The following is a 16,203-nucleotide window of genomic DNA, read 5'->3' as shown; positions in this document are numbered from 1 at the left end:
TAATATTATAATTTAATAACACCTAAAAATCAAGATAAACTATTCGCTGATTATAGATTTTTTTAGTTCATGTTTTGTTTTATGTCCTTTTTGTCAAAGAAAAACATGTTTTTCATATCGAAAAGACAATAAAAATGCAATATTTTCCTCAAAAAATATTTTAATACATTATTATTCTAAAAAAAAGTAGTTTTTTTAAATCCCACAAAATTTGGGTGATCCAAAGCGGAATCCATTCAAAATGTTTTTAATAATATCTTAATATTATAATATATAATTAGATTATATATATATATATATAATTTTTTTTTTTTTTTATTGTTATTTTTAATTTTTTTTTTAATTTTCAATTTTTTTAATTTTTTGTTCTTGTTTTTGTTTCATGCCCTTTTTGTCAAAGAAAAACATGTTTTTCATATGGAAAGGACATAAAATATGCAATATTGTCCTCAAAAAATATTTTGGTACATTATTTTTTTATTTTATTATTTTTATTTTGTTTTTATTTTCAACGCCTAAATCTCAAGATCAACTATTCATTGATTTAACTTTTTTTTTTCATCATGTTTTTGTTTCATGCCCTTTTTTTCAAAGAAAAACATGTTTTTCATATGGAAAACACACAAAATATGCAATATTGTCCCCCAAAAATATTTTGATACATTATTATTGTAAAAAAAAAAAAAATTTTTTTTTTTTTAAATCCCACAAAATTTGGGGGGATCCAAAGCGGAATTTACTCAAAAAAATGTTAATACCATTTTAATATTATGATTAATATATTCATTTTCTTTCAACGCCTATATCTCAAGATTAACTATTTATTTTTACATGTTCTTCATATGGAAATCACATAAAAAATGCAATATTTTCCTACAAAAAAAATGAAATATTTGATATAACTCGAGCTTTGAACAGATCAATAATTACATTTATTTTGATGCATTATTATATTTTGAGCCATGACAATTTTAAAGAAAAAAATCAGTTGTCGTGTTTTCAGAGTCGACATTGCAACTTTTTCCTTCCCTTTTGTTCTTTTTTTCCCACTTTTTAAAAAAAAAGAAGTATTTTTTAGAATGAAAGTTAAAAAAGAATAGTTTTGGGTCGCACTTTGGCGCCCCCTGCTGGACACAGGTTTGTAACCACAGGCCATGACGTCACAGGTGTCAGAGGTGATGAACAAAGTGCAGGCGCTCAGCGCGGAGGTGCAGCGGAGCAACGCCGACACGTTCGCCGCCAAACCTCCTCTATCGCACGGTAAGACACGCCCACCCAGGGGCGCCGAAAAGTAGATGGATTCTAGGGGCCCATGATGGAGGGGGGCCTAATGATGATGAAATTATAATACAGAGGGGTCCTGTAAAGATTATTTTCATCCATAGCGGCGCCCCTGCACCCACCAGCAGGGCGGCGCCACATTCCAGGTGTATAAATATAAAGGTCATGAGTGAAGGTGACGTGTGTTTATGTGTTGAGGGCGGGACTGCAGCGACATCAAGGACAGTCTGATGTCCCTGGTCCCCAAGATCCCCAGCGGGATTTACATCGTCAGCCCGGACGACTCGGACTCGTCCTTCGAGGTAACGCTGGTCGCGAGCCCGAAGTGTGCTGTCCTCACCTGCCACGCCCCCTCAGGTCTTCTGCGAGATGGACTACATGGGCGGGGGATGGACGGTGATGCAGCGCAGGACCGACGGCCTGGTGGACTTCAAGCGACCCTGGGCGGACCACGTGGGCGGCTTTGGACACCTCGCAGGTTTTGGGCTGTTTTCAAGGGTCTTTGGGGCTCTGCTGACAGAGGACAAGACAGGAAGTCAGGTCAGGACTGGAGAAACCAGGACTAGGGTCGGACTAGAGAAGGGGTGTCCAAACTTTTTCTACTGAGGGCTCGCAAACTTTGATATTTTTCATTCATAAAATAAATATAATTAAACTTTTTAAAAGCACGGGTAGGAAAAGCTCCTTCTGGTTAAATGGAGATGGCCTAAAAACATCTTTTTAAATACTGATTCATACAAATTTTAATTTTTTTAAGTAATATTTGATAAATAATTGATTTTATCTTATTATCGTTTAGATTTTTTAAATTATGGAGCGATTCAAAAGTGAATAGATTTTTTTGTGCACCCCTATTAGATAAATTTATATACAAACCCCGTTTCCATATGAGTTGGGAAATGGTGTTAGATGTAAATATAAACAGAATACAATGATTTGCAAATCCTTTTCAAGCCATATTCAGTTGAATATGCTACAAAGACAACATATTTCATGTTCAAACTCATAAACTTGAGTTATTTTTGGAGCAATGACAGTTTAAAGGAAAAAATCCTACTAAAATTCTTGGGGACCCAAAAGGGTCCCACTCATAAAAGTCTTAAAAATAATCAACACATTTTCTTTTTCTCTACTTTTAATCAATTGTGAGTTTAAATTTTTTTTCTTATGTTTTTGTTTTGTTTCTTTTATCCCCATTTTTGTCAAAGAAAAGTTAAGTTTTTTTTTTTTTTGCAAACACACAAAATAGGCAATTTTTCTCCCAATTTTGATGTAAAGTAATTGGAGCTTTAAGTATGTCAATAATTCATAAAAACTCTAATTTTGATTCATTATTATTTTAGGAGCAAAAGCAGTTTAAAAAAAAAAATCCCACTAAAATTCTTAGGGACCCAAAAGGGTCCCACTCATAAAAAGTGTTAGAAATAATGAACACATTTTCTTTTTTTCTACTTTTAATCAATTGTAAGTTTAGATTTTTTTCTATTATGTTTTTGTTTTGTTTCTTTTATGCCCGTTTTTGTCAAAGAAAAGTTAAGTTTGTTTTTTTGGGCAAACACACAAGATGGGCAATTTTTCTCCCAATTTTGATGTAAAGTAATTGGTGCTTTAAGTATGTCAATAATTCATAAAAACTCTAATTGTGATTCATTATTATTTTAGGAGCAATAGCAGTTAAAAAAAAATCCAACTAAAAATCTTAGGGACCCAAAAGGGTCCCACTCATAAAAGTGTTAAAAATAATGAACACATTTTCTTTTTTTCCACTTTTAATCAATTGTAAGTTTTGATTTTTTTTTCTCTTATGTTTTTTTTTGTTTGTTTTATGCCCGTTTTTGTCGAAGAAAAGTTACGTGTTTAGTTTGGCAAACACACAAAATAGGCAATATTTCTCCCAATTTTGATGTAAAGTAATCGGAGCTTTAAATATGTCAATTCATAACAACTCTAATTTTGATTCATTATTATTATTTTAGGAGCAGTAGCAGTTTAAGAAAAAAATCCCACTAAAATTCTTGGGGACCCAAAAGGGTCCCACTCATAAAAAGTGTTAAAAATAATGAACACATTTTCTTTCTTTTTTTCTACTTTTAATCAATTGTAAGTTTGGATTTGTTTTCTTATGTTTTTTTGTTGTTGTTTGTTTTACGTCCATTTTTGTCAAAGAAAACTTACGTGTTTTGTTTGGCAAACATAAAATAGGCAAGATTTCTCCCAAAATTTGATGCAAAGTTTTTGGATCTACGAATATGTCGATAATTCATAAGAACAGTGATTTATTATTTTTGGAGCAATGACAGTTTAAAGGAAAAAATCCTACTAAAATTCTTGGGGACCCAAAAGGGTCCCACTGATAAAAAGTGTTAAAAATAATGAACACATTTTCTTTTTTTCTACTTTTAATCAATTGTAAGTTTAGATTTTTTTTCTATTATGTTATTTTTATGCCCGTTATGCTGTTTTTTGTAAAAAAAATAATAAATAAACTTAAGCGTTTGGTTTGGCAAACACACAAAATAGGCACATTTTTTCCCCAAAATTTTTATGTAAAGTTCGAATATATCAATAATTCATAAAAACATTGATTTTGATCCATTATTATTTTTGGAGCAATGACAAATTGAAAAAAAATCCGACTAAAAATCTTAGGGATCCAAAAACCCCACTCCTAAAACTGTTAAAAATAATGAATAAATCTATTTTAGATTTAGGTTGGATTTTTTTTCTAATGTTTTTTTTGTTTGTTTTATGCCCGTTTTTGTCAAATAAAGCTTGTGTTTTTTTGTTTGGCAAACACACAAAATCGGCAATATTTTCCCCAAAATTTGATGTAAAGTAATTGGAGCTTTAAAAGTGTCAATAATTCATAACAATGCTGATTTTGATTCATTATTATTTTGGGAGCAATAGCAGTTAAAAAAAAAAAAAAAATCCAACTAAAAATCTTAGGGACCCAAAAGGGTCCCACTCATAAAAAGTGTTAAAAATAATGAACACATTGTCTTTTTTTCTACTTTTAATCAATTGTAATTTTAGATTGTTTTTCTTATGTTTTTGTTTTGTTTCTTTTATGCCCCTTTTTGTCAAAGAAAACTTACGTGTTTTGTTTGGCAAACACACAAAATATGCAATATTTCTCCCAATTTTGATGTAAATTAATTGGAGCTTTAAGTATGTCAATAATTCATAACAACTCTAATTTTGATTCATTATTATTTTAGGAGCAATACCAGTTAAAAAAAAAATCCCACTAAAATTCTTGGGGATCCAAAATGGTCCCACTCATAAAAGTGTTAGAAATAATGAACACATTGTCTTTTTTTCTACTTTTAATCAATTGTAAGTTTAGATTTTTTTCTCATGTTTTTTTTTTGTTTCTTTTATGCCCGTTTTTGTCAAAGAAAAGTTACTTTTTTTGTTTGGCAAACACACAAAATAGGCAATATTTCTCCCAATTTTGATGTAAAATATTTGGAGCTTTAAATATGTCAATAATTAATCACAACTCTTATTTTGATTCATTATTATTTTAGGAGCAATAGCAGTTTAAAAATATCCCACTAAAATTCTTGGGGACCCATAAGGGTCCCACTCATAAAAAGTGTTAAAAATAATGAACACGTTTTCTTTTTTTTTCCTACTTTTAATCAATTGTAAGTTTAGATTTTTGCGTTTGGTTTGGCAAACACACAAAATAGGCACATTTTCCCCCCAAAATTTTTATGTAAAGTTCGAATCTATCAATAATTCATAACATTGATTTTGACCCACTATTATTTTTGGAGCAATGACAGTTTGAAAAAAAATCCGACTAAAAATCTTAGGGATCCAAAAACCCAACTCCTAAAACTGTGAAAAATAATGAATACATTTATTTTAGATTTAGGTTGGATTATTTTTCGTATGTTTTTTTTTGTTTGTTTGTTTTATGCTCGTTTTTGTCAAATAAAACTTGTGTTTTTTGTTTGGCAAACACACAAAATCGGCAATATTTTCCCCAAAATTTGATGTAAAGTAATTGGAGCTTTAAAAGTGTCAATAATTCATAACAATGCTGATTTTGATTCATTATTATTTTGGGAGCAATAGCAGTTAAAAAAAAAAATCCAACTAAAAATCTTAGGGACCCAAAACGGTCCCACTCAGAAAAGTGTTAAAAATAATGAACACATTTTCTTTTTTTCCACTTTTAATCAATTGTAAGTTTAGATTTTTTTTTCTCTTATGTTTTTTTTTTGTTTGTTTTATGCCCGTTTTTGTCGAAGAAAAGTTACGTGTTTTGTTTGGCAAACACACAAAATAGGCAATATTTCTCCCAATTTTGATGTAAAGTAATCGGAGCTTTAAATATGTCAATAATTCATAACAACTCTAATTTTGATTCATTATTATTTTAGGAGCAATAGCAGTTTAAAAAAAAAATCCCACTAAAATTCTTGGGGACCCAAAAGGGTCCCACTCATAAAAAGTGTTAAAAATAATGAACACATTTTCTTTTTTTCTACTTTTAATCAATTGTAAGTTTACATTTTTTTCTTATGTTTTTTTTTGTTTCTTTTATGCCCCTTTTGTCAAAGAAAAGTTACGTGATTTGTTTGGCAAACACACAAAATAGGCAATATTTCTCCCAATTTTGATGTAAAATATTTGGAGCTTTAAATAGGTCAATAATTAATAACAACTCTTATTTTGATTCATTATTATTTTAGGAGCAATAGCAGTTTAAAAAAAAATCCAACTAAAAATCTTAGGGACCCAAAAGGGTCCCACTCATAAAAAGTGTTAAAAATAATAAACACATTTTCTTTTTTTTTCTACTTTTAATCAATTGTAAGTTTAGATTTTTTTTCTTATGTTTTTGTTTTGTTTCTTTTATGCCCCTTTTTGTCAAAGAAAAGTTACATGTTTTGTTTGGCAAACACACAAAATAGGCAATATTTCTCCCAATTTTGATGTAAAGTAATCGGAGCTTTAAATATGTCAATAATTCATAACAACTCTAATTTTGATTCATTATTATTTTAGGAGCAATACCAGTTTAAAAAAAAATCCCACTAAAATTCTTGGGGACCCAAAAGGGTCCCACTCATAAAAAGTGTTAAAAATAATGAACACATTTTCTTTTTTTCTACTTTTAATCAATTGTAAGTTTAGATTTTTTTTCTTATGTTTTTGTTTTGTTTGTTTTATGCCCCTTTTTGTCAAAGAAAAGTTACGTGTTTTGTTTGGCAAACACACAAAATAGGCAATATTTCTCCCAATTTTGATGTAAAATATTTGGAACTTTAAATAGGTCAATAATTAATAACAACTCTTATTTTGATTCATTATTATTTTAGGAGCAATAGCAGTTAAAAAAAAAATCCAACTAAAAATCTTAGGGACCCAAAAGGGTCCCACTCATAAAAGTGTTAAAAATAATAAACACATTTTCTTTTTTTTTTCTACTTTTAATCAATTGTAAGTTTAGATTTTTTTTCTTATGTTTTTGTTTTGTTTCTTTTATGCCCCTTTTTGTCAAAGAAAAGTTACCTGTTTTGTTTGGCAAACTCACAAAATAGGCAATATTTCTCCCAATAATGATGTAAAGTAATCGGAGCTTTAAATATGTCAATAATTCATAACAACTCTAATTTTGATTCATTATTATTTTAGGAGCAACGGCAGTTTAAATAATTAAAAAAAAAACAGCACTATATGTTTTTTTAAATGGTATTTTTAGAACGTACCGCTAAAAAACCTGCTCCGGGCCTCGAATGTCCCCCGGGCCACACTTTGGACAGCCCTGCAAGACAAGAAAAGACAGGTAGTCAGGACAGGAGAAACCAGGACTAGGATAGGACGGCGGGAGACCAGACAGGACAGGTGCAGTAAGCGGACGCCATGTGTCCAGGTGAGCACTGGTTGGGCCTGAAGAAGGTCTTCGACATCGTCAACCAGAAGGGGAGTCGGTTCCAGCTCCACGTGGCCCTGGTCTCCCACGACGACGTCACCTCCTACGCCGCCTACGACGACTTCCGCCTGGACAACGAAACTGACTTCTTCCGCATCCACCTGGGCAGGTACGCCGGCAGCGCAGGTAAGCCACGCCCCACAAGATAAAACTAGCCAAAACAAAGCAAAAACTCCCAGGTCTGACCCGTCTGAGTTGGCCAGGGGACGCCTTCCGCGGCTACGAGCAGGACCAGAACCAAGACACGGCCCCCTTCAGCGCCTCGGACGTGGACAACGACGGCTGCGAGCCCTCCTGCTCCATGGGGGGTCTGACGGTGGAGAGCTGCAGTGCCCGACACCACCACACGGGGTGGTGGTTCAACCGCTGCGGCATGGCCAACCTCAACGGGGACGCCCGGCAGGACCCGGGGCCTCGGACCGTGGGCGTCCTGTGGGACACCTGGAGACACAAGGGAGTGGCCCGAGTCATCAAGTCCGTCACCATGAAGATCAGGAGGATGCCGGCTAATAACTAACACAAAATGGTGGGAGGTCGAATATTGATGAGCCTTTTGTCTGATTTGGTGTAATGTCGTTGTGTTGCCATGTGGTCCGACTTATTGGACTGCTGCAAGTTTCTTCTTTAGGCTATTATTTTTATTTGATTTGATTTGATATATAATGTTTGTGGGTTGCTTGTCTGGGGGAGAAGAAAAAAAACATTTGAAATGTGTTTGATTGTATTTTTGGACTTCACATGTCAACAATGCAATACGCAAATGTTCCAAAAAAAAAAAAAAAAAATAAATAAATAAGGTTCCAGGTTAGAAAAGCTGCTTCTGGTTGCCTGGAAATTGCCTAAAAAGGTATTTTCATAAATATATACATATATATATATATTAACATATATATACACATACAGTAAATACATACATATATGTATACATACATATACACATATATATATATGTATATATACACACAAATATACATACATAAATACATAAGCAAACACATACATATATACATATATAAATATATATACATACGAACTCAACATACATACATACATATATATATATATATATATATATATATATATATACATATATATACATACAGAAGTATACATATATATATACACATGTATATACATACATACCCACACACACACACATATATATATATATACATATTAACATACATACATATATACACATACAGTATATACATACATATATATATATACACACATATACATACATACATATATACACTTATACATACACATACATATATAAATATATATACATACGAACTCAATAAACATACATACATACATATATATATATACATAGACACAAATATACATATTTATATCTATATGTATACATATATATGTATATACGTGTAAAAAAAAAATATATATATATATATATACACATATATACATACATACATACCCACACACACACACACACACACACACACACATATATATATATACATACATATTAACATACATACAAATATACATATATATACACATACAGTATATACATACATATACACATATATACACACATGTATATATACATGTATATATACACATATATACGTACATACATATATACACATATACATATATAAATATATATACATACATACATATACATATATAAATATATATACATACAAACTCAATAAACATACATACATACATATATATATATACATATACATACAGACACAAATATACATATTTATACCTATATGTATACATATATATGTATATACGTGTAAAAAAAAATATATATATATATACACATATATACATACATACATACCCACACACACACACACACATATATATACATACATACATATTAACATACATACAAATATACATATATATACACATACAGTATATACATACATATACACATATATACACACATGTATATATACATGTATATATACACATATATACGTACATACATATATACACATATACATATATAAATATATATACATACATACATATATAAATATATATACATACGTACACATATAAACATACATATATATACATACAGACACAAATATACATATTTATACATATATATGTATATACATTCATACCCACACACACACATATATATATATATATACACATATATATATATGTACATATATATATACATATATATATACATATATCCATCCATCCATTTTCTACCGCTTATTCCCTTTCGGGGTCGCGGGGGGCGCTGGCGCCTATCTCAGCTACAATCGGGCGGAAGGCATATATATATATATATGAAAAAAAATGTATACATATATATATATATATATATATATATATATATATATATATATTAAACTGTCAATGTTTATGGTGTAGATGCCATGGACCTTCCAGGTGTCTGTCGCCCACCCCCATAAGTCTGTATACCTTTCACTTTACAACCTTTACGTCGCCCGGACGCTAACCCTCCCCCACTTTGGGCCCCTTCTGAAGTCCAGTGGGACGCCATAAAAAGTCCAAAGTGTCTCATCTTCGGCAATGCGGTGCCTTAAAAGGCAAGCGGGTGCCACCGCGTGCTCATCAGACGCTTATCAGATCTTGATGTGGTGAGGTGTTCTTTCTGCTCCGTCACAATCTTGGAGGAAGAATAGAAAATGTCTGTGTGTGTGTGTGTGTGTGTGTGTGTGTGTGTGTGTGTGTGTGTGTGTGTGTGTGTGTGTGTGTGTGTAAAAATAAATTGGAAAAAAATAAATAAAAATGTATACAGAGACATATTGTAAGAACTAGAAGTAAATAATGAAGATTAAAAACACTTACAAACATCCCTCCATCCATCCATTTTCTACCGCTTTCTCCCTTACGGGGTGGCGGGGGGCGCTGGCGCCTATCTCAGCTACAATCGGGCGGAAGGCGGGGTACACCCTGGACAAGTCACCTACAAACAAATAATAATAATTAAATAAAAGCTTACCTTTTTTCATATATTTGCATAATATGTATATATTATTAACGTTGTAAAAACACTTCTTTATTCAAACCCCGTTTCCATATGAGTTGGGAAATTGCGTTTGATGTAAATATAAACAGAATACAATGATTTGCAAATCCTTTTCAAGCCATATTCAGTTGAATATGCTACAAAGACAACATATAAACTGTATTTTGTTTGCAATAGAATTTGATACCAGCAACACGTGACAAAAAAGTTGGGAAAGGTGGCAATAAATACTGATAAAGTTGAGGGAATGCTCATCAAACACTTATTGGGAACATCCCACAGGTGTGCAGGCTAATTGGGAACAGGTGGGTGCCATGATTGGCTATAAAAAGCAGCTTCCATGAAAGGCTAAGTAATTCCCAAACAAGAATGGGGCGAGGGTCACCACTTTGTAAGCAAATTGTCGAACAGTTTTAGAACAACATTTCTCAACGAGCTATTGCGAGGGATTTTACCATCTACGGTCTGTAAAATCATCACAAAGTTCAGAGAATCTGGAGAAATCACTGCACGTAAGCGATGATATTAAGGACCTTTGATCCCTTAGGCGGTACTGCATCAAAAACCGACATCAGCGTGTAAAGGATATCACCACATGGGCTCAGGAACACTTCATAAAACCAGTCAATAACTACAGTTGGTCGCTACATCTGTAAGTGCAAGTTAAAACTCCACTATGCAAAGCAAAACCCATTTATCAACAACACCCAGAAAACACCGCCGGCTTGGCTGGGCCCGAGCTCATCTAAGATGGACTGATGCAAAGTGGAAAATTGTTCTGTGGTCTGACGAGTCCACATTTCAAATTATATTTGGAAACTGTGGACATGGTGTCCTCTGGAACAAAGAGGAAAATAACCGTCCGGATTGTTATAGGTGCAAAGTGTAAAAGCCAGCATGTGTGATGGTATGGGGGTGCATTAGTGCCCAAGGCATGGGTAACTTACACATCTGTGAAGGCACCATTAATGCTGAAAGGTCCATACAGGTTTTGGAGCAACATATGTTTTCATCCAAGCAACGTTATCATGGACGCCCCTGCTTATTTCAGCAACAACAAGTGTTACAACAGCGTGGCTTCGTAGTAAAAGAGTGCGGGTACTTTCCTGGCCCGCCTGCAGTCCAGACCTGTCTCCCATGGAAAATGTGTGAAGCGTAAAATAGGACAGCGGAGACCCCGGACTGTTGAAGGACTGAAGCTCTACATAAAACAAGAATGGGAAAGAATTCCACTTTCAAAGCTTCAACAATTAGTTTCCTCAGTTCCCAAACGTTTATTGAGTGTTGTTAAAAGAAAAGGTGATGTAACACAGTGGTGAACATGCCCTTTCCCAACTACTTAATTATTATTTGAAAAAAAAATAAAGTTCATGAGTTTGAACATCAAATATGTTGTCTTTGTAGCATATTCAACTGAATATGGCTTGAAAAGGATTTGCAAATCATTGTATTCTGTTTATATTTACATCTAACACCATTTCCCAATTCATATGGAAACGGGGTTTGGATATCTAGAAAGGGTGGTCCTAAAGAGGTAGGTATTTTTCAGAGGTCTCAAGAAGGTCACAAATACATGAATGTGAGTGTTCTTGTATTTCTACCCTTCTTGAGACATCAACAAGGAAAAGTATCTTCCATATGAGGAGGTGTGAACAAGTGATGACATAAATCATGGTCCCGATACGGAAAACCATCGCATCTAATAGAGATTGTCTCATCTGGTGGTGAAATTCTATCAAAATGAGGGTGGTCCCAAAAAGGTGTGTCGCTTTTAAAAGTGCTCCCCCCTCTGGTCAACATATGAAATAACAAGTGTGTGTAAGACATTGAAATGCGCCCCCTAGAGACAAAAATCAATTGAAAGAAATTAAATAAATATGTATATAGAGACATACTGTAAGAACTAGAAGTAAATAATGAAGATTAAAAAGCAATTACAAAAAAATAAATAAATAAATTAACTAAAAGCAGTGTCGGCTTTTTTCTTTTAAAATAGGGAACAATTTCTCATGTTCTTTCGGTTTCTGTAACATTGTAATATTTTGTCCTAAAAAAAATGTTTCACTTTATGTAAAATAATTACTTTTTAACGCAAAATGGCGAAATTTGTCATATAAAATTCTGACCTTTATCACAATATTGTCAATTTTTTTTGGTTGTTCTTGTAAAATAGTGACTTTTTTCGGGAGTAAAATTATGACTTTTGTCTAACTTTGTCAAGTGAAATTCCGATTGTTATTATAATATTGCCAAAGTGTTAAAGTTTTCTTATGAAATTGTGACTTTTGTCGAGTAAAATTGCGACTCTTTTTTAATAAGTTTAACATTTCGACAACATGTTCTTGTAAAATTCCAGTTTATATCATAATATGACACAAATGTTCAGTTTTTTTGTAAAATTTCGACTTGCGCCATGTAAAATTATGACTTTTATTGTAATACTGATAACATTCTACGTTTTTCTTAGGAAATTCCAACTCATTTTTCACAACAAGCTTTTTTTTATAACTGCATATTATGTATATATTATTAATGTTAAATGTAAATACACTTCTTTATATATCTAGAAAGGCTGGTCCTAAATAGGTCGGCATTTTTCTCAGGTCTCAAGAAGGTCACAAATCCATGAATGTGAGTGTTCTTGTATTTCTACCCTTCTTGAGACATCAACAAGGAAAAGTTGCTTCCATATGAGGAGGTGTGAACAAGTGATGACATAAATCATGGTCCCAATACGGAAAACCATCGCATCTAATAGAGATTGTCTCATTTGCACCCCCTGGTGGTGAAATTCTATCAAAATGAGGGTGGTCCCAAAAAGGTGTGTCGGTTTTAAAAGTGCTCCCCCCTCTGGTCAACATATGAAATAACAAGTGTGTGTAAGACATTGAAATGCGCTCCCTAGGGACAAAAATCAATTGAAAAAAATTTAATAAATATGTATATAGAGACATACTGTAAGAACTAGAAGTAAATAATGAATATTAAAAACCACTTACAAAAAAATAAATAAATTAAATAAAGGCAGTCTTTTTCTCACAATGTGTCGACTTTTTTCTTTTGAAATAGGGAACAATTTCTCATGTTCTTTCCTTTTCTGTAAAATTGCAATTTTTTCTCCTAAAATTTTTTTTCACGTTATGTAAAATAATTACTTTTTAACGCAAAATAGCGACATTTATTTGTCATATGAAATTCTGACCTTTATCACAATACGGCCAATTTTTTTTGGGTTGTTCTTGTAAAATAGTGAACTTTTTTTTGAGTGAAATTATGACTTTGGTCCAACTTTGTCAAGTGAAATTCCGATTATTATTGTAAAATTGCCAAAACGTTAAAATTTTCTTATGACTTTTGTCCAGTAAAATTGCGACTCTTTTTAATAAGCTTAACATTTTGACAACAAGTTCTTGTAAAATTCCAATTTATATCATAATATGACACAAATGTTCAGTTTTTTTGTAAAATGTCGACTTGCGCTGAGTAAAATTACAACTTTTATTGTAATACTGCTAAAATTCTACGTTTTTCTTGTGAAATTCCAACTCATTTTTCACAACAAGCTTTTTTATATCTGCATAGTATGTATATATTATTAATGTTAAATGTAAATACACTTCTTTATATATCTAGAAAGGCTGGTCCTAAAGACGTAGGCATTTTCAGAGGTCTCAAGAAGGTCACAAATACATGAATATGTCTGTGTTCTTGTATTTCTACCCTTCTTGAGACATCAACAAGGAAAAGTATCTTCCATATGAGGAGGTGTGAACAAGTGATGACATAAATCATGGTCCCGATACGGAAAACCATCGCATCTAATAGAGATTGTCTCATTTGCACCCCCTGGTGGTGAAATTCTATCAAAATGAGGGTGGTCCCAAAAAGGTGTGTCGCTTTTAAAAGTGCTCCCCCCTCTGGTCAACATATGAAATAACAAGTGTGTGTAAGACATTGAAATGCGCCCCCTAGGGACAAAAATCAATTGAAAAAAATGTAATAAATATGGATATAGAGACATACTGTAAGAAATAGAAGTAAATAATGAAGATTAAAAAGCAATTACAAAAAAATAAATAAACTAAATAAAAGCAGTCTTTTTCTCACAATGTGTCGGCTTTTTTCTTTTAAAATAGGGAACAATTTCTCATGTTTTTTCCGTTTCTGTAAAATTGCAATTTTTTCTCCTAAAATTTTTTTTCACGTTATGTAAAATAATTACTTTTTAACGCAAAATAGCGACATTTATTTGTCATATGAAATTCTGACCTTTATCACAATACGGCCAATTTTTTTTGGGTTGTTCTTGTAAAATAGTGAACTTTTTTTTGAGTGAAATTATGACTTTGGTCCAACTTTGTCAAGTGAAATTCCGATTATTATTGTAAAATTGCCAAAATGTTAAAATTTTCTTATGACTTTTGTCCAGTAAAATTGCGACTCTTTTTAATAAGCTTAACATTTTGACAATATGTTCTTGTAAAATTCCAACTTATATCATAATATGACACAAATGTTCAGTTTTTTTGTAAAATGTCGACTTGCGCTGAGTAAAATTACAACTTTTATTGTAATACTGCTAAAATTCTATGTTTTTCTTGTGAAATTCCAACTAATTTTTCACAACAAGCTTTTTTATATCTGCATCGAATGTATATATTATTAATGTTAAATGTAAATACACTTCTTTATATATCTAGAAAGGCTGGTCCTAAATAGGTTGGCATTTTCAGAGGTCTCAAGAAGGTCACAAATACATGAATGTGAACAAGTGAGGACATAATTCATGCTCTCAATACGAAAAATTGCATCTAACAGAGATTGTCTCATTAGCACCCCCTGGTGGGGAAATCTATCAAAATGAGGGTGGTCCCAAAAAGTAGGGATTTTTCACATTGACTGTGTGTCGCTTTTAAAAGTGCTCCCCCTCTGGTCAACATATGAAATAACAAGTGTGTGTAAAAAAAATTGAAGTGCTCCCCCTCTGGCCAACATTTGTAATAACAAGTGTGTAAGAAATGGAAAATTAATTTAAAAAATAAATAAATAAATATGTACATATAGACATACTCTATTAAGTTTAAGTAAATAATGAAGATTAAAAAACAATTACAAAAAAATATATATTTGCATAGGTTGTATATATTATTAATGTTGCAAATACAAACCTTTATGTATCTAGAAAAAGGGTGGTCCTAAAAAGGTAGGCATTTTTCAGAGGTCTCAAGAAGGTAAGAAGTACATGAGTGTGTGTGATCGTGGTTTTCCCACAGTGATGAGGATGTGTGCAGGCTAGGAGGACACAGGAAGCAAAGTCTGCTGGGAATTTGGACCCTGAGGAATCTCATCTGCTGTTCATCAGCTATCAGTCTCACACACACACACACACACACACACGCACACACGCACTGTGTGTGTGTGTGCGGTTTAAAATAGCCACACACTGTCTGAACATAGAACATTTGGTAAGATAGAGTCATGTGTTCAATACATGTGATCAAATAGGAAGTAAGTTAGTGCCGCATACAGAATAGAGTACAGACTAAATGAATAATAATGAGTATTACTAATATTATTTAAAAAAAAAAAAAAAAAAAGGTTAGTTCAGTTCCGGGGTATCCAGAGTGATGATCTGCTGCCTATTGTGGAAATAATAATAGAATAAAAATAAAAGAGCAAAAAGAAGATCATTTGGACACTACTACTGATAAATAAATGTTGTTTCACTTACAACACAAAGCTGACAAAATTGTGTCATTAATTATAAAAGTGTCTGTTTCTATCATTATTATTATTATTTTTTTTTTACGAAATACAAAATTATTTTAATGGCCCGGGCACGTGGCGGGAAAGGTTTGGGGGAAGGTAGGTGACATTACGACATGTTACGTCCCGATATGTTGCATGAACTTCTTTGGCTCGGCTGCATTAATTGACCCAACGTTATCATGACATCATACCT

General features: G+C 32.5%; 1 protein-coding gene and 2 long non-coding RNA genes across 3 annotated transcripts in view; 1 reads left to right on the top strand and 2 right to left on the bottom strand.

Annotated features, from left to right (window-relative positions):
• angptl5 (angiopoietin-like 5) overlaps positions 1 to 8,047 on the top strand; it is a 39,579-nt gene extending 31,532 nt beyond the window's left edge. The window contains exons 5-9 of the mRNA XM_061899387.1: positions 1,167 to 1,260; positions 1,480 to 1,583; positions 1,639 to 1,759; positions 7,175 to 7,360; positions 7,438 to 8,047. Coding sequence (XP_061755371.1) covers positions 1,167 to 1,260; positions 1,480 to 1,583; positions 1,639 to 1,759; positions 7,175 to 7,360; positions 7,438 to 7,751 — 819 coding nt within the window. The 3' untranslated portion in view covers positions 7,752 to 8,047. The remainder of the gene's footprint in view (positions 1 to 1,166; positions 1,261 to 1,479; positions 1,584 to 1,638; positions 1,760 to 7,174; positions 7,361 to 7,437) is intronic.
• LOC133552075 (uncharacterized) lies at positions 1,085 to 8,016 on the bottom strand. The gene is made up of 3 exons (XR_009806613.1): positions 7,421 to 8,016; positions 7,011 to 7,335; positions 1,085 to 1,791 (listed from the first exon to the last, which is right to left on the bottom strand). It is a non-coding gene; the product is annotated as an uncharacterized LOC133552075 (long non-coding RNA).
• Positions 8,048 to 9,530: 1,483 nt separating the features above from the next.
• LOC133552069 (uncharacterized) overlaps positions 9,531 to 16,203 on the bottom strand; it is a 29,493-nt gene continuing 22,820 nt past the window's right edge. Inside the window, exons 5-6 of the long non-coding RNA XR_009806612.1 lie at positions 10,061 to 10,178; positions 9,531 to 9,901 (exon numbers count right to left, since the gene is read on the bottom strand). This is a non-coding gene — a long non-coding RNA (uncharacterized LOC133552069). The remainder of the gene's footprint in view (positions 9,902 to 10,060; positions 10,179 to 16,203) is intronic.

This window comes from Nerophis ophidion, linkage group LG04, assembly GCF_033978795.1.
Source record: "Nerophis ophidion isolate RoL-2023_Sa linkage group LG04, RoL_Noph_v1.0, whole genome shotgun sequence".
NCBI lineage: Eukaryota > Metazoa > Chordata > Actinopteri > Syngnathiformes > Syngnathidae > Nerophis > Nerophis ophidion.
The sequence above is the reverse complement of the archived record's forward strand: the minus strand, read 5'-3'. Positions and strand labels throughout refer to the sequence as shown.